Genomic DNA, 21,917 nt, shown 5'->3' on the forward strand with positions numbered 1-21,917 from the left:
ATTCCGTGTCTTTGGTAATTCTTCACTAAAATGTATTGCGACACGCGAGACGAAGAAATAGTTTCTTACCAGTGGTGCGTCTCAGCGATACCCATCAAATTGAGATAATGGCTAAATGCTCTAGCCAGAGTTAAAGCTTCATCAAGTGTCATATAATTCGTACTTCCAATGATTCTAATTCATTGAACCGCGAATCTCGACATGCCACGTATGATTTCTACCCAGAGTCCGTCTAGTTTTTCTGTTTTCCTATCATTACTCTACTGCCAAACTTAATTTTTTCCGTCTTAGTTTTTCTGTGAATTTGAAGATAAATATATAATCTTGTGTCTAGCTTAGAATGAAAATTTTTTGAAGTCTAATATTCACAATAATTGTGTTTTTTAGGGTTTCGATGCATCAGTGTTACCGAACTCAACAAAAAAGTTCACAGTCGACCGAGAGAGATGGAGTTCCAAACATATTTCTTGATGGCTTCGATGTCATTGAAGACATCAAGACTCAACTAGAGAAAAAATGTCCTGGAGTTGTTTCTTGTGCCGATATTCTTACCTTGTCAGCTAGAGATGCTGTCCATATCCATGTAAGTGCATATGATTCAAGGCTTACGAATATCGGTAGATATATAATGAGGGTACATTTCCACACATTAATGGCAAATACTTGGATTATACTCCCATTTTTTTTGACGACTAATATTATTACAGTTTCAAAGGCCTCCGTGGAAAGTACGGACAGGGCGAAGAGGGTAAAGTGTCTCTGTCAACAGAAGAAAAACCATTATTATCGCGAGTTAAAGAAAAACCGTGGTCTTATTGTTTCAGATGCGACACTTTTAACAAACAAAATGTCGTTGCATTTTGTTAAACACATGTCTATCAACAAAACGATTTTCTTTAATGAATTTAGTAAGTCGATGAGGAAGTTGAGTGAAGTTCAAGTTGTTACCGGAAAGAGGGGAGAAATTAGGAAGAAATGCAGTGTACTTAATAAGTAAATGAGTAAATAAATACTCTCTTTATTAAGTGTATTTTTTGTATTAGCAAAAAAGGTTTATGATTGGAAGTTTTTCTCTTTTTAAATGATTTTTTGGTTGTAATTGTTTGTTTAAAATAAGAAAGGTCATGTCTATTTGACATTGTCAATTTAAATGAAAATAATTTGTGATTTTGTATTTTTGTTAGTATTATCTTGTTAAGGGGGGAAACTAGTGTACAATGAAATTATAACTTTTTTCCAAATTTTCTCTCTAAAAGTACTCCTCTTTCTAGCTAGATTCGTTTTTTCTTGTTTTTTTACTCACGACAATCAATTAAAGAGACTTAGAGTCGATTCCACCTCTTATAAAAATCGAACCTAAAAATTCCAGAATTTTGGAGTTTATGTCAACGCAATTAGTTGACAACTCACAACTACTATTGTGACAAGACTTCACGATCAACTTAGTCACCTTCCACAAAAAGTAAGAAACTATATGCAAATTGTTTCCAAATTTGCTTTGAATAGGTCGCTTCTAGTTTAACATCTCAAGGAAGAGGAGTTGTGGATGGGGGTGAGTAAAAAAGTGAAGTTGCCCTTCTGATGTAGATTGTTGCGGAAGCGTAAAAGTAATGGAGTCTACCATTGTTATTAAACTAAACTAATGAAATAAAGATGATGAAATAAAGATAAAAGCGATACAACGATAAACTTGATTAATAATAAACGATAAACTTGATTACCAATAAACTTGATTCATAATATTTTCTGATCAGCATAACAAGGACAGACCTGACTTCCTTTTATAGGAACTTAGAAACTTCTAGATAGACTCAAATTAGGATTCCTAAATATCAAAGATACTCAAATATAGAAACTTCTAAACCTAGACTTAGTAGGAAATACTAAAACATGGAAACTCCTAAACTCTAACCCTAATGGACTCGGCCATGAGGCCCTCTAACTAGTTCGGCCGTGAGGCCCATCTTGATGGTCTCCATCATACTCCCTGACCGAGAACGAACTTGCCCTCAAGTGAGACTCAACAATGCAATCCTTAATTCCCACTTCGAGCGAACGGTGCATTGGGGTCGAAGGACACCCACTTGGACGAAATCATTAGCTTCAATCTCATAGTGCAAAGAATCTTGCAAAAATAAATGTAGGAAAGAAACTTCCAACAAATTGCAACATCTCCCGTCATCTTTTAATTTGATGAAGAAGACCACAAACACCACATAATATTTTATGGAAAAATCAACCTTGAATTTCTTCACTGGAACGATCTTCCCACGTTCATATTCGTGTTGCTTATAAACCAAACTCGAATATGGCTTAATCAAATCTAAACTAGAATGAACTGACATTTTCAAGCTAAAAGAGGATAATTCACTTTGTTCTTCTTGTTCCTCTGTCATTGAGAAAATTTTATTTTTTGTTCCTCTGTCATTGAGAAAATTTTATTTTTTTTGTCAAGAACTTCTTCAATACCATCGAACACGGTGACCGAAGTAACATTCGAGAACTGTTTACTGGATTCAATCTTTGTCTCCACATAAGAAAAATATTCATCTAAAGGAACCTAAAGATGCTTTTCAATGTAGTCCAATCGTCGACGAATTTTTTCCTTGATCAATGAGTCTCCATTGCATCTCGTTGAATTTTTCATAGACTCTTTTAGACAAGTGTTGTTCGATGACAAAAACCTTATCTTTGTCATGGACTTCTTGGTTTATAAACCAATCTTCCATCTGTTGAATCCAAAAATCTATATGATATTGATAATCAAACATAGGAATTTTGGAATCGACATTAATTTTGTTTTGATCTTTTCCATCAACATAGAGTTGTTGTGCAATACTTAAAGGATCCCAACCTAAACGCGGAAGATTATTCCAACATTCAAGATGAGAAGTATTTAAAAAAAAATTATCTGTTCCCAGATTCTTAAAGCTCTGATACCAGCTGATGTAGATTGTTGCGGAAGCGTAAAAGTAATGGAGTCCACCATTGTTATTAAACTAAACTAATGAAATAAAGATGATGAAATAAAGATAAAAGCGATAAAACGATAAACTTGATTAATAATAAACGATAAACTTGATTACCAATAAACTTGATTCATAATATTCTCTGATCAGCATAACAAGGACAGACCTGACTTCCTTTTATAGGAACTTAGAAACTTCTAGATAGACTCAAATTAGGATTCCTAAATATCAAAGATACTCAAATATAGAACTTCTAAACCTAGACTTAGTAGGAAATACTAAAACATGGAAACTCCTAAACTCTAACCCTAATGGACTCGGCCATGAGGCCCTCTAACTAGTTCGGCCGTGAGGCCCATCTTGATGGTCTCCATCACCTTCATACCTAACCTATCTTACCACGAGCAATGTCGGACGTGCTTCTTTAGATCTATTTGATCTGTAAGCTGCGCAGCTGTCTTCAACACCAAACTCCCCTCACGGAGACGCAAAGCAGTGACCACCATTAATGATTCACTCCTTCCTCACTCCATCCGTGGAACACAAAGCAGAGTTACACATGTAATCAATATTTAGTAACACTATTATGACTAGCCAAAGTCTATTTGTTGTGATGTCATATATGCAATTAAATTGTGTATGACCGATTCGCATCGGTTTACTTAAGCGGTTCTGTGTGAATTTGGCCATGCTAGCTGGGTCTAGTCCGTGTAATGTGGCTTGGCTGGCTGCTCTACCCAGCTTGTTGGCCTGGTTCAACTCTGGTCCAGTAGGCCGCTAGGACCAGTCCTATTTAAAGGATTACTGGTAGAATTGTACTACATGAGATCGGGAGACGGACCAGATACATCGGCCTTGTGAAGTTCAACAATTAGGAGACTATACATCAACCATATTAATTGGAAAACCAAAGCAAAGTTTGTAAAACAGAACAAAAATGATTGCTTGCAAGAAACAACTCACAATTGCTTTTTTTTTTTATCTCTTTTGTAATATAGACCGGAGAGTCATTACATGGCACAAATATTGTTGGATTTTATCGCACCCTAATGATATTGCCAGAATTGTTTTTCTCTTTTATCTCTACCTCGCTATCTAAATTCAATATACAACTATACAAGCGACATCATAAACAAAATTATATTAAAACAAAGATTTTTACTAAATATGGAGACAAAATTAATATGGTGTGATTAAAACAAATTTATGATATCAATGTCACGTGCTTGTTATGTTTTTTTCTTTTTGGTAATTTTACACCAACTAGAATAACCGCTCATTAAGAACTCTCATCACAAAAGTAAAAAGAGAAAAACTCTAATCGACCGTGTTAAGTCTAAATTAAGATTCTCTTTCCTACATTACACTATTGATATTCTGGATGCAAAAGACATTTCCAATGCAACACTTCTAAAAGCTCAAAAATTACTTAAGTATCATTTCTCAGATTGGTAGTTTTATTTTGAATGTTGAGTGGATAATTGAGATCCTCAAGAGAAGTCTTAAATATCAAATTCTTTCTTGAGACATCTTAGAATTAAATGTTGTAACATCATCTCAAGATCTTAATTAAGCTCTGCATCAAAGGGAATTTTATATATAAAAAATTCAAATAACCTAACTGACATTTGGTGTTTCTGAATTTGAGTCTTGCACTACGGATGCTTAAAAAAATATCGATATCTTTTTTACTGGGACGATGTTTTGGGGAAACAAGAAAACTTTATGGGGTACAAGGTGGAAAACCAAAAAATATTTAGTAAACACACCCTTTTAAGTCGTCGGGCGGAGATGGTCGACAACTTTTTTGTCTTCTCATCTTCGCTATCTCTTTCTCTCTTCTCATCTTTCTCTCTCCCTTACTCCATCCTTTCATCCTCTCTCTAAGTTCCGATGAAGAGGATGGTCTCTTCTCTAGTTTCCCTGACAAAGGTTGCTTGAATCTGGACTCCAGAAGCAAACAAGCCTCGTCTGAATTTGGAGTCTAGATCCAGACGGAACTATCTGATTCTACCAGGCGACCATTCGTTTGGAAAATTAGACGAGAGTTCCGGTGAAAAGGCCTCCCCTTTGCCGGAACATAGAAGGGAGAAGAGAGAAAGGGAAAGAGAGAGAGAAGAGAAAAAAAAAGAATGAAGGGATAGACATAGATGATTGTCGAAGTTTGTGTTGAAGCTGTCCTCGGAGTTGATTGTAGAAGTGTTGTCGGAGTTGTCGATAGTGGTAGGAAGAGAAAATGGAGGAAGAAGGAAATGAAAAAACAATAAAAGTTTTTTTATTTTATTAAGATAAGCGGAGTAAGGGACTCCGGCCCAAAACAAGAAGGCAAAAATAAAACGAAAGCAAAAAACAATCAACTAAAAAACCCCTTACATTAGCCCCACCCTTTCCTTTGCCTTATGGTACCCCTAGAGTCCTCGTCAACAATATTCACTAATTCAGGTGGAAGTTGTCCTATTGTTAACACTGTTTCGCCGGTGTTTAACCTCATTTTTGCCAAATAGTCCGCCGCTCTATTTAATTCTCTAAAAGTATGGGTTACCATCACACTACTGAACTGCTCTCGCAACTTTTGAACTCGTCTCCACACCCGTTTTGCTCGCCATGGAACTGAGTGGGCTGGTTTAGTGAGTAAAGAAGTAACACTTTTCGAATCCAATCGTATTTCCATGTTGTCTAGGCCCTGGTCCTTAGCAATTCGAAGTCCCAATTCCACTCCTTGGAGCTCATGCAAGAAGATTGTTCCTTTAGTTGTCGTTGCCGTGGCTGCCGCTAAAATCTGACCTGTTGGATCTCGAACGATTGCTCCATAACCCGCACTGTCTGTATCCAAAGACCCATCTGTGTTGAGAAGAATAGTTCCTTGGTTTGGCCCAATCCACCTAATAGCAGTATACTTTGGGTGGGATACATTCAGACTCAAATTCCACCTTTCCACAATGTCGCTGGTCTCTATGCTAGCTTCTATCCGCTTTGTACCATTGCTAATTTTAATAATAATTTCTTCATTGATCTCACGAATCACTTCTGATTGTGGTCGGCACTTCCCTTCAAAAACATACTTGTTTCGCTCTCGCCAGATGTGGTAGATGTAGGCATTTAGAGTCAATCGACCTAACTGACTCTTTAAAGAGGCACCCTTAAACTGAGAGATACACCATTGAATTTCTAATTCCCAGCTATCGACACTTTGGTGAACATAACCCAATTTGTGGAGCAGCTGCTCCCATATAGGTTGTGTCACTACACACCCAAAGAGTAAATGGAAGTCTGTTTCATTCTCCACTTGGCAAAACGGGCATTTTGGGTCTTCAACCACCCCCCACGCAGCAAGTCGCATTCTCGTTTTCAATCTTCGATGCAATGCAATCATGAGATGAAACTATGACGTGGTATATTGCTAGCAAACCATACTAGTCCCACCCAGTCAAGAGGAGGTCCTCGATGACGTAGGACCTCATAGGTGGCCTTTAGTTTGAACCCCCCTTCGTCACTAGGTTTCCATATCTTCTCATCTTCGCACTCCATGTCTACTGATAGGGTTCGGGCTTCTGTCACAATATCTCCCAGTAAAGATTCGATATAGGTGGGAAACGTCCAGCCGTGAGTACCTAGAAAGTTTGCAACTGTTGCTTTAGGATGAAGATAACGGTCGAACCTGAAATTGACAGTAGTGACATCTTGAAGCAATCCTCTTGGGTGCCAAATATCTTCCTAAAACTTTGTAGCTAAACCGTTCCCAATAATAGTAGTAGTCAACAGCTTAGTTTTTTCTCGGCTACTAAGAATTTGCCTCCAACACCACGAACAAACATTCACGAGGTATATCCATTGTCCAAAACTCTTGACGCTTTATGAGATTATTAGTAACCCATTGAACCCACAGAGTATTATTCTCTCCAAAAAAGAGTTGTTTTCTTTGGCCATCCACAACTTCCCTTCTAAGAGCCACCGACCGACCTCTCAGTTTCCTTGCTCTTTTCACTTTTCAATTCCGACTCCAATTCTAACTCCAATTCTAACTCCAATTCTATACCTTCTCTCTTTCACAATTATACTCCACTATAAATCCCATCACCCCTTTACCCCAATTTTCTTCTTCTTCTTCAGAACTTAACCCAGATTTCTAGAGAGAGAGAAACCCCAAAATCTTTTTAATCAAAACTTCACCTCCAAGTTAGGCGGGGAATCAAAGATATGATGATGATCAGAATTCGTAGCAGAGATGGTTTAGAAAGAGTGACAATAGGTAACCCTAACATCACTGTCTCTGAACTCAAAACCCTAATTGAAAACCAACTTAGAGTTCCAATTCATCAACAAACATTATCCCAAAATCAGAACTTATTACTAGCAAAAACCCTAGATGATAAGAATCGTTTCACTGATTTATCAAATCCAAATACCCTAATTTCTTCACTTGGTATTTCTCATGGTTCAATGATTTATTTATCTTATGATGGTGAAAGATCTATTGCTGGTCCACCTGTTAATCCTGCTGGATCTTTTGGTAGAAAGATGACTATGGATGATTTAATTGCTAAACAAACTAGGGTTTCAAGACAAGAAAAAGCACATTGTGAATCTGTTTCATTCGATCGTGATGCTGCTAATGCTTTTCAACATTATGTTAATGAATCTTTAGCTTTTGCTGTTAAAAGGGGTGGATTTATGTATGGAACTGTATCAGATGAAGGTGAAGTTATGGTGAATTTTATTTATGAACCACCTCAACAAGGAACAGAGGAAAATTTGATCTTACTTAGGGATCCTGATGAGGAAAAAGTTGTTGAAGCAATTGCTTTAGGGTTAGGGATGACAAAAGTTGGGTTTATTTTTACCCAAACTATTAGTCAGAATAAAAAGGATTATACTTTATCAAATTCTGAAATTCTTCAAGCAGCTGAACTTCATGGTGAAAGTGAACTTAAAGAATGGGTTACTGCTATTGTTAAATTGGAAGTTAATGAAGATGGTGGTGCTGATGTTCACTTTGAAGCATTTCAGATGAGTGATATTTGTGTTAAGTTGTTTAAAGAAGACTGGTTCGAAAAAGATTGTGGGGCAGAGTTCGATCCGAAGATTTCTCGAATGAAGAAGGATGTAGTTGTTGGTGTAAAGGATACTAAAGAAGTCGATAACGATTTTTTCTTGGTGGTGGTAAAGATTCTTGATCATCAGGTGCGTTTATTGATTTGTTATCTTCAATTGTTTTCTCTATGTTGTCTTTTATTGAGGATAATTGTTATATGCCCAAATGCTTGAACTTTAATTACACTAATTGTTGATGTTATGTTAGTTCTAGTTGAAACCCTTTATATGTATAGGGCTAGTTAACATTTTAAATCGGACCGCGTAGTTGACGATTGTGGATTAGACACATGATGGTTACAGTGTTGATGTTTGAGCACATTTGTTGTACGCGACTGCTTAGTGAAGATGGAGTGTTACTAAAGCTGCTTAGTGAAATAGTCATAGATAGATTTGAAAAGATTGACGAGTTGAATACTTCACGTAAAAAAGAAAACTATTTGACTAAAACATACTGATAAAGAATTGGTTGCATGCTATAATTAGCGCCCAATGACCTGATGTTTATTTTCGTTATGCGAGTGGGTACCTGCTTGTCTGCGGTCGGTAGAATTGCAATGATGAAAATTGATTGTGTGTTTAAAGGTTATATGCTGTAATTTTTATTGTCCTTCGAGTCACTCTCGAGAAATAATCTAATTGCTGAGCTTGTGCAATCAACTCTATAACATCTGTTGCAGTTCATTTGGTCGCGAATTTTCTTGGTATTGATATGTTGCCAGTATCGGTAAGCTGTTGCCAGTGAACCTTGTTCTTTAAGTAAGAAACCTCAAGGTAGCAGCTCAAAAGGTTTTCATATCAACTGCTTCTGCGGTAGCTTAACTTTTTTCTCAGTGCATGTTAAAAATTTGTAATGACCTTTTTTTTGTAACGGTAAGATTTCAACTCTGATCTTTCCAGTGAGCGTGATCTATTTGTAGAATACATCACTTAGTTGAAAACTGGCTCACTGTGGTCATAAATTTGAGTCTATTTTCTAGTTTCTAATGGCCTCGGTGAGCCATTCCTCAGCGAAATGATAAATTCTACAAGAAGATCATGCTCTTACATCCACTCTCGTAGTGAAGCTTATAACTAATAAGTGCATGATGGCTTAACTGAAAAACCGACAAAAAGTACACCTATTATCAGCATTGGACTCTTCATGGGCTTACCCGTGGACCATTAAAACTGGACCATGTACTTCGAATATGTATGTCCTTTTACATTCACCCTCAGTTTAGTGTGACTATACCTTCTCTCTCTATGTAATTGTGGCAGAGATTATTTTAGAAGATCACTTCATGCTTAGTTTTGTGTTCGTTCTAGCATGTCAGTGTCGAAACACCTTTTCTGCTTTCTCCCTTTAACTTGTTATGCAACTTTTTGATTCTTTATATATTCAGAAATGTTTGATTCTTCAGGGTATTCTAACTTGGACTTTCCTCAAAATGCAGGGACCTCTTTCGACAACCTTTCCTATTGAGAACAGAAGCACCCCAGTTACAATGAGAGCACTGAAGAATCACATGGATAAAACCAAGAACCTTCCATTTGTGAAACGATTATCCGATTTTCACATTTTGCTCTTACTCGGTAAGTTTCTAGATGTTAACTCTGATGTTCCTGCATTGGCAGAATGTGTTCAGCTTCAGACGACCATTCCCGAAGGTTATCAACTTCTAATTAGCTCAATGGCAAGTGCTGCTTGATTCTTCTGATTGGATTCGTTGAAGATATAATAGGATGCATCATATATTAGGCCCACTGAGTCATGTCTTAGTTGCTTGTTGAAATCATGGATCTGACAACCCCGAGGAATCAAACCATCCAGAATTGCAGCTCTGTGGCATCCACAACATTAGTTATGGATTGACTTGTAAGGTCGTACCAAAAATCTGTACTGGTATATGAATCTTGATGGATCACAAATCATTTTCTTGTCTTTTCAGTTTCCAACAATTAAATGTTAAACAAGGAGTTCATTCTTGCCTTCATTTTTGTTATCTTTTTAAGTTTATTAGTATGGGAGTACGGATGCATAAGTTGCAGGTTTCCAAATGTGGGGTCTGACCCCTAGCCTGTGGCGTGTTCCGAGCCCTGCAGTACCACCGGGGGAGCTCGTTTAGCCCGACCCACTTGACACTACTATTCAGACAATCGAATTTAGGGTTAAAATTTAACTATAAAACCACCTCTCTGGAGGTTTGTGGTGGTTCCGGAGACAACCAGAATGGTGGTCGGAAAATCCACCATAGCTTAGTGACTTATTCTATTCCCTTGACCTTTTCTCCCTCTTTCCTTTATCTAGCATCTAGAAACTAGAGTTGAAACCATCTCCTTGTGTCTCCCATAGAACTTGTTCTGGCGGGTATTCTGGGGCACCCAAGGTGGTCGGAAGTGGAAGTGGAAGTGGGAAGGTGGTCGGAAGTGGAAGTGGTGGTATCTGGGTTTAAAATAGGAGTATATTAATATTTGGATCTTAAAGTAGGACTTCTTTCTAACCTAATTTAGAGCATCTCCAATGCAACACTCAATCTTAGAAACTCTGAGTGCCACCTAGGATTTTTAGAGTTTTTTCATAAAACTCCTCTCCAATGCAACACTCTATTTGGATCTCCAAGATGACGTGTCGAGGGTGGAATAGAGATATCTCAAGAGGACACTCTATTTCTAGAGTGTCCTCTTGAGATATCTCTAATTGTCCAACTCATCAATATTTGATTTTCAACCAATAGAAATCGAGTCTTCTATATTTTCTAAAATAACTAATTATTTATTTACAAAAATAACTATGTCACATAAGTAAATAAGATAAGTTTAGAGTTTTGCATTGGAGACATAAAAAAATTAAGAATCTCTGTTAACGCCACGTAGGAGTGGAAATCTCAATTAGAACTTGATACATAGGATGAATAGAGATTTTTTTGAGTTTTGCATTGGAGATGCTCTTAAGATTGGATCAAACTGGACTGACCAAAAATCGTTCTCTCAACATTTTTTAAAATACACCGGAACCGGTAATTATATATTTATTAAGGTATTAAATTTCATAAATGCTCTACAATGCCATTAAAACAATCAACTTAAGGCGTCTTTTGTCATAAAAAAAAAATAGTTTAATTTTTCAAAAATCAAAAAAGGAATGAATTTTTTCTTACAAATATCATTCGTTCTCGCTTAAAAAATCAATAAAAGAATTAATTTTAAGTCTTATCGTAAATTCTTCAGTTGGAGGACATTGGAAGTTTGGTGTGCAGAGTGCAGTTCTTCAACGCTTCACTCATAATACAAGAACTAAAAAGTGTAACTGTGACGGGGAATCCGATAATTCAACCGTAAATTTATCTTGAATTCTCATCCAACAACTTGGACTCACTTCGCTTTCATCAAGAGAGCGAAAGTGTTGTGAATCTAACAACACTCAGACTGAATTTGTCAACATCGGTTGTCTTTTTTCGTGAACGTGTCCCATGTGTTGCGGTTTGGGCATGACAAGGTCGGCCAAAGTGGTGAAGTCAACCAACTTCCATTTTTATCCCAAGATAGCAAGATCATTCCTAGCAATTAGGTCTCATAAAAACATGCCCATATCTAGGGCTAACAATTATCACACGTTCTTGAACTCTCTAGCTCCCTACCAAACCTCATCCACGCCTTAGGCAGAAAACAACTAAAAACTAGGAACCACAAAAATCCAATACATCGCAGTTCTATAGACCCACTCTACTCCCCTTATTTCTCCTCACTAAAACCACTCGATGTCCTCACTAATAATTCTACCGTTACAAATTTCTCAAAACTTGACACCCCATATTGAGGTCCCACAATATCAGCCAACTGGCAGAAGAACGAGACATATAGTTTTTAAGCTAAAATAAGATTGGAAGTACCAGATAACGAAAGAAATTATGGATAATAGAGGTCAGTTTTAATGGCGTCTATTAAATGTCCATGAATTGTCAGAGTAATTAACAAAATGACAATTGGCATCAACTCAACCACCAAATCAGAAATTTGATTGTGAGGGTAAAAAAAAAAATCATGAAAAATGTGTTAGAAAAAACCCATCAATTTTGGTATTGAAATTGAATTTTTGAAAACCCCAAGATAAAAATTGGTCAACTTTTCTTCTCATTTCAAGGATTCTGAAAGAAAGAAAAAAATCAGAGAGAGAGTTGTGAGGTTTTTGGAGGAAATCAAAGAGCTTTCTTTTCTTTCTTTTTCAAGTTTTGAAGGGGAAAAGGAAAGCAAAGAAGCTCTGTTTTTTTGTTTGTGAGAAAAAAAGAAGAGATAGAGAAGATGATTAGATTGTGGATAGCAATACTTCAATTATCAGAGCTATTTGTGAGCTCAATAGTTCATTTGTTATATGGGTTTTACATTTTTAGTAAAGCTGTTGCATCAGATCTTTCACAAGCTTTAAATGAATGTTTTAAACCTAATTTGAATATTAGGGTTAAAGATAATGATAATGATAATGATAATGATGAATCTTCTTCTAAATCATTAAAAAAATCTAATGGGTTACCTCCAATTGTTTTAGTTCATGGGATTTTTGGATTTGGCAAAGGGGTAAGAAAATGGGTTCTCATTTTTTCCTTGTTTTGAGATCTCAAGATCATTTTTTTTTTCATTGATTCTAATGGATTTTGGTCTCTCTCTATCTCTTGTTTTGTAGAGATTGGGAGGTTTATCGTACTTTGCTGGAGCGGAGAAGAAGGATGAACATGTTCTTGTTCCTGATTTAGGATCATTGACAAGCATTTATGATAGGTGATTTCTTAGCAAACTTTTTTTGAATTGTTCAGCGTGCCTCAAACCCAGACGTCTAAGGTGGAAGATTATACCTCTTAGAAACTTATCTGGTTTTCTCCTCTATTATTGCAAATTTGGTTGGAATTTTGGAACTTTTCTTCAATCTTTTCTGTCTGTTAAATTGTTAATAGGGGTTTTGAATTTCAGGGCTCGCGAATTGTTTTATTATTTAAAAGGCGGGAAAGTAGATTATGGAGAAGAGCATAGCAAAGCTTGTGGGCATTCTCAATTTGGAAGAGATTACAGAGAAGGTTAGAATAAGAACATACTTAAAACCCTAAACTTAAGATCATGGCCTCACTTTTCAAACTTTTATAGATTACTTTTTAAGCATTTGATTGAAGAAGTTTTTTTGTTTGTTTCAAAGAGATAATAAAGTTGAAATGGTCAAATTGTGGAATTCAACTTAAGATTTTAATATGAATGGGTTATGGGTATGGGTTGAAGATTACCAATTCAATGTTTACCATTGATTCTCGTTTAGCATTATGCACATATACAATTATGTTTTGTGAAGGAAACTTGATCTCTAAGGAATCACTTTGAAACTTTTTCTTTGCAACGTTGAGATTCGAACCTTGGTTTCTCTAGTGGAGAAATATACACGTGATCACTTAACCATGTGAGTTTCACATCACTCGGAAACTAGAATTCTAAACTTCTTGAGTATTTCCTTGCTCGATTTGGTAACCATTTGGTAGTGTGATGGTGAGGTGGCGGTGGTGGTTCAATGGTGGTCGTGGTTGGTTAAAAAAAAAGGCACAAGTCTATGCAAGGAATTGGGTTAACATAGTTCAAATTCCATCAAATATATTGTGGAGCTCAAAGACAAAACAATTGGTTCGTGGAATTTCTGTGAAAACAAGATTCTTAGAATTTCAGTTTACCTAATAGACCAAGAAACAAAAAACCCAAGCAAACCCAAATCATCTACATTTTTCTATGTCATATAGATATATAGATAACTTATATCGTTTCCTTTTGTCTTTGCTTGGTTTCTTTGTGTTAGTACTAAAAACTCGCGGAAGCTATCAAACCTATCCTAGAAATCGATCTGATTATGAAAGTTAATCGAAAAGCTAAACCAAAACTAAATATGCAAACAAAATTAACGAGGTTCGGCGTAAAACTTATGTCCTCGAGCGACCAAGAAAACTTTATTGAAGGATAGACAAAGACGACTCACACAACCCGCAAGTTCGTCCCAAGACAATATAGAATATAACTTTCTCTCTCTCTCTCTCTTTTGAATAGTTGTTGTGTCTTTCTTACAAGCACTCACGCCTCCTATATATATAGTATATTAGACCCCATAATAGGAAAGCCTAAACAGTTTAGGAAAGCCTAAAAATAGGAAAGCCTAAACAGTTTAGGAAAGCCTAAACCGCCTCTAATTTGTGGAATCCTAAATCGACCCCAATTAGGAAAGCCTAATAAGTTTAGGAAAGCCTAAACCGCCTCTCACAATTCTCCACCTCTTACACAATTTGATATACTTCAAATTTTGGACGAACACCAACTCCTTGTAAGATATATCTGCTTCTTGTAACTTCATCCGACTGCACCAATATGACCATGGCTGCCTACGTACTCTTTTACATGATCAAGCCTACCGTAGTTCTACCAACCCTTCACATTAATTTTACCTTGTCGCCATTACGCCCTTTCGGGAAACTTAAAACGAGCCGATTTGTAGCAATTCCAAGCAATGCTGAAACTTGCTACACGTCACCACTTTAGTCAACATGTCCGCGGGATTCTCATCTGTGTGAACCTTCATGAGAGAAACATCACCTTCCTCTACGACATCTCGTACGAAGTGATACCTGACATCGATATGCTTAGTACGAGCATGATGAACCCGATTCTTCGCCAAGTGGATCGTACTTTGACTATCACACCATACATCTACGCACTCCTGCTTAATCCCTAGATCATCCAGAAGACCCCACAACCACAATGCTTCCTTCACACCCTCGGCCATAGCCACATACCTGGCCTTCGTAGTAGATAACGCAACTGTAGATTGTAACATCGATCACCAACTAACTGGAGCACCATGTACCTAAATACATAACTAGTAGTAGATCGTCTTCTATCTAGATTGCCAGCATAATCTGAGTCAACATAACCGCTTACCTGACATGTGTCTCCACCAAGAACAAACCCGTATCAACGGTACCCTACAAGTACCTCAAGACCCACTTCACAGCTTCCCAATGTGTCTTTCTCGGATTTTCCATAAACCTACTAACCACACTGACCGCCTGTGAAATATCTAGACGAGTACACACCATGGCGTACATCAAACTGCCAACTGCACTAGCATACGGTGCACAATCCATATGATCCTTCTCCAGCGTAGTAGTAGAAGATTGTCTTTCCGGTAGCCTGAAGTGTGGTGCCAAAGGTGTTGACACCACCTTCGCATTCTGCATCCTGAATCGAGAAACTACTCGTTCGATGTAACATTTCTGACTCGAGTACAGTTTCTTACTTGACCGTTCTCTCTTAATCTCCATTCCCAATATCTTTTTTGCAGCGCCCATGTCTTTCATCTCAAACTCTTGACTGAGTTGAGATTTTAACCTATCTATCTCCACCATGCTTCGAGAAGCAATAAGCATGTCATCCACATACAAAAGGAGATAAATAAAGTCACCTTCGCGAAGCTTCTTGATGTATACACAACAATCATATTTACTTCTGTGAAAACCATGCTTTAGCATGAAAAAATCAAATCGTTTGTACCATTAGTGAGGGGATTGTTTCAATCCGTAAAGAGACTTCCTCAAACGACATACTTGATTTTCTTTGCCCTAAACCTTGTATCCCTCAGGTTGAGCCATATAAATTTCTTCTTCCAAATCATCGTGCAAGAAGGCGGTTTTAACATCGAGTTGTTCCAGCTCAAGATCACCGTGAGCAACAATACTCATTAGCACACCAATAGAAGTATGTTTCACGACCGGGGAGAAAATCTCATTATAGTCGACCCCTTCTTTCTGTACATAACCCTTGGCCACTAGTCTTGCCTTATACCTTGTACCTTTGATCTCGGAAGAATCATCTTTCTTCTTGTACACCCATTTACAACCAATAACAGACTTACCTTCGGGCAATGGGACAACCTCCCATGTATCGTTCTTGTGAAGAGACTTCATCTCTTCTTGCATAGCAACCAACCAACTCTCTTTTTCCTTCGTGGTAATAGCGTGTTTGAAGGTGACCGACTCGTCGTCTTCCACCGAGAGTGCATATACAACCACATTTGCCTGCCCGTAATGCCTAAGAGGTTTGTCTGACCCTAACCTCTGTACCGGCTTATATAACTGCTTCGGCCTAGTGTGTACCGAAACATCCTGTTGTTGTTGTTGTAAAGCTTGTGTACCTACTCCTTGAACCTCCTCATGATCGTGTTCATCAATTTTCTCATCCTGAGTACCATCCTGATGCTCCACATGATCTTGATTCCTAGAAACCCGTTGGTCTTCGGCTTTTACTTCCGCTACTTGAGCTTTAGTAGACCCAACATCACCACAACTAGGCACCGTAGCTTTCCATAGCTATAATAGATGACTCATCAAACACCACATATCTGCTGATTACAAACTTCTTGTCTTCCATACACCATAGTCGATAATCCTTCACTCCTGTAGCATATTCTAAGAAAATTGCCTTCTTCGCTGTAATATCAAGTTTATTACCTTTAACATGGTAATAGGTCGTAAAAACCAAAAACCCTAAGTCTCCCGTAATACGCATGTTCACCTGACCACACCTCGTAAGGTATGTCGCCATCTAAAGAAGAATGTGGAGACCTGTTCACTATATAACACGTTGTAGCAACAAATTCTGCCCACCATTCTACGCCTAATCCCGAATTGGAGCGCATACATCTAGCCTTCTCAAGTAGTGTACGGTTCAATCACTTTGCGACTCCATTCTGCTGAGGTGTGTTTACTATTGTCCAGTGCCTCACAATGCCTTCCTGATTACAAAACTCCTTGAATGCCCCATCCGTGTACTCGGTCCCATTATCCGATCTTAACGTCTTCAGCTTTCGACCAGTTTTGTTCTCAACCATTACTTTCCACACTAGGAACGTGTTGAATACCTCATTCTTATGCTTTAGAAAATAAAGCTAGACAAATCTCGAATGATCATCAACGAATGTAACAAAATACCTGGAACCACCCTTGGAAGCTAACTTTGCCGGTCCCCAGACATCGGTATGTACGTAGTCTAATACCTCTTTGCTCCTGTGCTTGCTTGAAGAGGAACATTACCCTGTGTGCCTTCCCGAACACACAATGCTCACAAAACTCCATGCAAGGCTTCTTCATGTCCTTCAACAAGCCTTTCCCGCACATCAAAGATAGACCCTTTTCTGACAAATGCCCTAGGCGCATATGCTAAAGCCTCGTAATAGCCTTTGGATCCCTTCCACTGATTCCTACTGCTACATCTCCCGTAATTGTTGTCCCCAAAAGTGAATATAAATTACAGTAACGAGTACCTCTCATCACCACCAAAGAACCCTTAACGACTTTTATGGAGCCATTCTCTATAATTATCTTACAGACGTTCCGCTCTAACACACCGAGGGAAATTAGATTTTTCCGCAAATCAGGTATGTGTCTTACATCCGTCAATGTTCTCACCACTCCATCGTGCATCTTGATACGAATTGTTCCGAGTCCCACAATTTTACATGTATTATCATTACCCATTATAACTATGCCACCATCTATACTCCTATAGGTAGAAAACCACTTCCTATTAGGACACATGTGGTGTGACGCCCCTGGATCAAGCATCCACTTATCGGAGATCTCCTTAGACACCTCTGACATCGAGAAACATTCGTCAAAGTCTTCTGACACATATCCCGCCTCTTGCGTCTCTTCTTTCTCCTTGTCGCCTTCGTTCTTTTGCTTCAACTTTCTCTTTGGATAGACCGCTTTAAAGTGGCCAAGCTCACCACAACTAAAGCACGATTTCTTGAACGAGCCTCTAGATTTGGATCTATATTTTCCGCCCTTTCTCTTTCCTCTTTCATTACTCCATCCCCTCGTTGCAAACAACCTTTGTGCTTGATCATTGTCTATTCCACCCGACGTCATACTGCTAGTAGCAACCTTACGAAGGTCATCCGCTAATAACGAATTTTTCGTCTCTTCCATGCTTAGACTATCATCAACAAGCATCAAAGTTTGAACAAGGTTCTCATAGGATTTAGGCAATGAAAGTAACAATATGAAGGTTGGTCCTCATCCTCAACCTTAACATCAATATCCTTCAAATCTGAGATAATCATGTCAAACATGTTCACATATTCCTGAATCGAAGAACCTTCCTCCATTCTACACGTGAATAATTTGGATTTTAAGTAGACCCGATTCGTTAAAGTTTTCGTCATGAAATTGCTTTCTAGCTTTAACCACACACTCGCCGTCGTTGTTTCTCCGTCTACTAGGAATGCCACGTCCCTCTAAAGACACAACATAATGGTTATCCATGCTTCGAGATCTAATTCTTCCCAATCCTCATCTGAGATATCTCCTGGTTTCTTTCCCGTCAACATCTTGTGTAATTTCTACGAGATTAGCAGATTCTTCATCTGCATATCCTCCAATAAGAAAATAGTTGTTCCCATTGAACTTCTCTATCTCATATTTCCCTGCTTTGACCACACTTCTCGATCACATCTTCTCTTCGTTCAATCTCAACAAGGCTCTGATACCAATTGTTAGTACTAAAAATTCGCGGAAGCTATCAAACCTATCCTTGAAATTGATCCGATTAATCGATTATGAAAATTAATCGAAAAGCTAAACCAAAACTAAATATGCAAACAGAATTAACGAGGTTCGGCGTAAAACCTACGTCCTCGGGCGACCAAGAAAACTTTATTGAAGGATAGATAAAGATGACTCACACAACCTGCAAGTTCGTCCCAAGACAGTATAGAAAATAACCTTCTATCTCTCTCTTTTGAATAGTTGTTGTGTCTTTCTTACAAGCACTCACGCCTCCTATATATATAGTATATTGGACCCCATAATAGGAAAGCCTAAATCACCTCTAATTTGTTTAATCCTAAACCGACCCCAATTCGGAAAGCCTAATTAGTTTAGGAAAGCCTAAACCGCCTCTCACACTTTGGACCTCAAGATGTTCCAATGAACTGCGTTGAAGGATACAAAGTTCAACATTTTAGCTTATAAAAAAAATTACATTCTATGCTTATTCATTTAAACTACGTCTTTGGTGGTTTTGAATTTTGATTGAAATGCAGGGAATTATCCTGCCTGGGATGAAGACCACCCTATTCACTTTGTGGGACACTCAGCCGGGGCCCAAGTCGTTCGTGTATTGCAGCAAATGCTTGCAGACAAGGTTTGCAAAATTTTGATAACTCCAGTTCTGCTTGTTATTCCGTAAAAGTTTCGAATATTTCTTACAAACATAATGATTTCTTGACATATAATTATCGAAAACTATGTTTTTAAATCTTATTAGGCTTTTAAGGGGTACGAAAACACTTCCGAGAACTGGATATTGAGTGTATCTTCGTTGTCTGGCGCATTTAACGGAACAACAAGAACTTACCTAGATGGAATGCAGTAAGTTCAATTCACCATTTGCAAGTTTTATGGATCTTTCTGGATTCACCATTTGGAAGACTAATTTTGATTTGGGTTAATTCAGACCAGATGATGGAAGATCAATGAAACCTATATGTCTTCTTCAACTATGTCGATTAGGCGTTATAATTTACGATTGGCTTGATATTCCATGGATAAAAGAGTACTACAATTTCGGGTTCGATCATTTCAACATGTCATGGAAGAAATCAGGGATTTCAGGTTTAGTAGATTGTTTATTGGGCAATGCAGGCCCATTTGCATCGGGAGATTGGATCCTCCCGGACCTAACAATTCAAGGTTCCATGCGACTAAATTCTCATATCAAGACATTCCCAAATACATTCTACTTCAGTTACGCCACAAAAAGGACTAGGAATTTCATGGGGATTACAATACCTTCAAGTATTCTTGATATCCATCCTATGCTTTTCATCAGAGTCTTGCAGATGAGCCAGTGGTCTCACCCTCCCGACGTTTCGCCTCCTTATAAGGGATACAGGTGCGTATTTCGATCCTGCCAAGCGTATTAGGTTAAATACTTAGACTTTTTTGCTTCATATAAATACTTCCTTTCATTTGAGGCGTGTTGGTCAAGTATTTACATTTAGTGGCTAGGAGCATATAACATGAAAATGCTCTACTGAGCGGTTTGTGTTGGCCCATAAACGGTCCTTCATGCCCAGATGGGCATGATAGTCTACCCTGTACTAAATTCGTCCTAAAATTTGGTCATCCTAACGTAACAAAAACCCTTAGAGAAATTTACTGGGTAGGCCAAAACGGTATGCCCTGCCACGGGCATGTGCACGACCAAGAAGTACCCATAAGCCAGGCAGTGGCCAGACGTCTTGTTTGGCTACAAGACGGCCTGCTGAGAAACACTTCTCGCTTGAATCTTCATTCGTATCTGCCACCGTTGCACGTGCTCTTAAGACGTATTGGTTTAAACATTTTAGCATTTGGTTTCAGAACCACTTATGCGGTCGTGTTTTCGTGACCGATGTTTGTCTATATAGAATTTCTAAATCTTGCTTATACCTCTGATAAATATGTGTAGGGATGAAGATTGGCGAGATAATGATGGTGCACTCAACACTATATCCATGACTCACCCTCGAATCCCAACGGAGCATCCAAGTCGTTTTGTTGAAAAAGACTCTGATTGTCAACCTCTGCAACCGGGAATATGGTTCGTTCTAACTCTAGTATCTCCATAACCACCATATAATCTGCACTTTTTCTTAGAATGTGAAGTACATTCTTCATTTCAATTTTACCTTTTATGGACTACCCATTTAACCTCACTTTGTTATGAAGTTTGTCATTTCCAAAATGTCTGTTTAATCGATAAAAATGAACTTGAGCGACGGAAATTTGTCTTTTGCTTCACGGCTTCCTAAAACATAGTTTCTGATCTTCGCGTGACTTACCTTTTTAATTGATTTATAATAATGCAGGTACTACAAGATCGTAGAAGCGGATCACATACTTTTCATTGTGAATCGAGAAAGAGCAGGTGTTCAATTTGATCTTATGTACGATAGTATTTTCGAACGTTGCAGAAAGCATGTACTTAGAACTAAACCAACGTTACCCAACGAAATCCAACACTAGAAATCATAAAAATTTCCTTCATCTTTTTCAAAGAGAAGCAAGGTGAACTGAATAACCATATATTGCCCTTCTTTTTTCGTCTCGTTTGGTTATGATCAACCGATCGACCATGTAAATTTCAGTGTTAATTCTCTTGTTTCCAAGAAATATTTAAGTAGTTGAGATTGTAGTTTTGCAGAGAGATTTTTGGAGGTTTAGTTTGTAAAATCAGGCCCTCTTTGATCTTCATGAAGTTGCAATTATGTTAAAAGGAAAGAATCTTCAAATGAATGTAAATGTTAATTAGCCAAAATTTGACTTCAAGTGTTCATTAGGTCATTAGTTAAGAAAAGCTTATGTGAGAAATATAAGGTGCAAATATATAAAGAGAAATATGTGGTGCCATGGGAGAGGAAATTACAAGAAAAATAAGAAATATATATATATATATATATATATATATATATATATATATATATATATATATGTCTCTCCGCACCAAACAAGTCACGATTTTGTTGTCTTTTGAAAAACTATAATATAATTTATCATTTGTTGATTTTATCTACCTTTAAGCTCGATACACAGTCTAGGATTTGCACTTAAAATTTGCGGAAATGGCTTTTGTACCGAATAGAGATTGTCCCACAAAAAGCAAGGGGCAAAATCGAGGAATAGTTGCAAGTGTGAAAACACAAATTTGCCCCCTGTTTTTTATGGGACAGGAGGCTGTGGGAAAGTGGCAGCCGTGTACCCGTCGTCTTTGTAAAATTTGTCAAACATCTCAAGGTACATGTCTTGCAAGTACTCCTCG

At 37.8% G+C, this 21,917-nt stretch overlaps 2 protein-coding genes across 3 annotated transcripts; both read left to right on the forward strand.

The window, feature by feature from the left end:
* The first annotated feature begins 6,693 nt into the window (after nt 1-6,693).
* LOC147548073 (NPL4-like protein A) lies at nt 6,694-10,036 on the forward strand. Of its 2 annotated transcripts, none has more exons than XM_086669909.1 (2): nt 6,694-8,150; nt 9,497-10,036. In XM_086669909.1, exons 1-2 carry the CDS (start codon nt 7,167-7,169, stop codon nt 9,749-9,751), a joined length of 1,239 nt encoding a protein of 412 aa, XP_086526035.1. In that variant the 5' UTR covers nt 6,694-7,166; the 3' UTR covers nt 9,752-10,036. The 2 variants fall into 2 exon arrangements, 1 of the variants encoding a protein (XP_086526035.1); XR_015237848.1 differs by having other exon boundaries at nt 6,859-9,239; nt 9,284-10,036.
* A 2,006-nt stretch (nt 10,037-12,042) lies between these two features.
* On the forward strand, nt 12,043-21,416 carry LOC147548074 (uncharacterized). Its single transcript, XM_086666464.1, has 8 exons — nt 12,043-12,614; nt 12,721-12,815; nt 13,005-13,108; nt 19,159-19,259; nt 19,383-19,486; nt 19,572-20,009; nt 20,568-20,699; nt 20,968-21,416. The coding sequence occupies exons 1-8, from the start codon at nt 12,342-12,344 to the stop codon at nt 21,122-21,124; spliced, it is 1,404 nt and encodes a 467-aa protein (XP_086522590.1). The 5' UTR covers nt 12,043-12,341; the 3' UTR covers nt 21,125-21,416.
* Nucleotides 21,417-21,917: the final 501 nt, after the last annotated feature.

This window comes from Eschscholzia californica, unplaced genomic scaffold, assembly GCF_041429995.1.
Source record: "Eschscholzia californica isolate CP2 unplaced genomic scaffold, dmEscCali1.0.p SCAF_3, whole genome shotgun sequence".
In the NCBI taxonomy this organism is placed as follows: domain Eukaryota; kingdom Viridiplantae; phylum Streptophyta; class Magnoliopsida; order Ranunculales; family Papaveraceae; genus Eschscholzia; species Eschscholzia californica.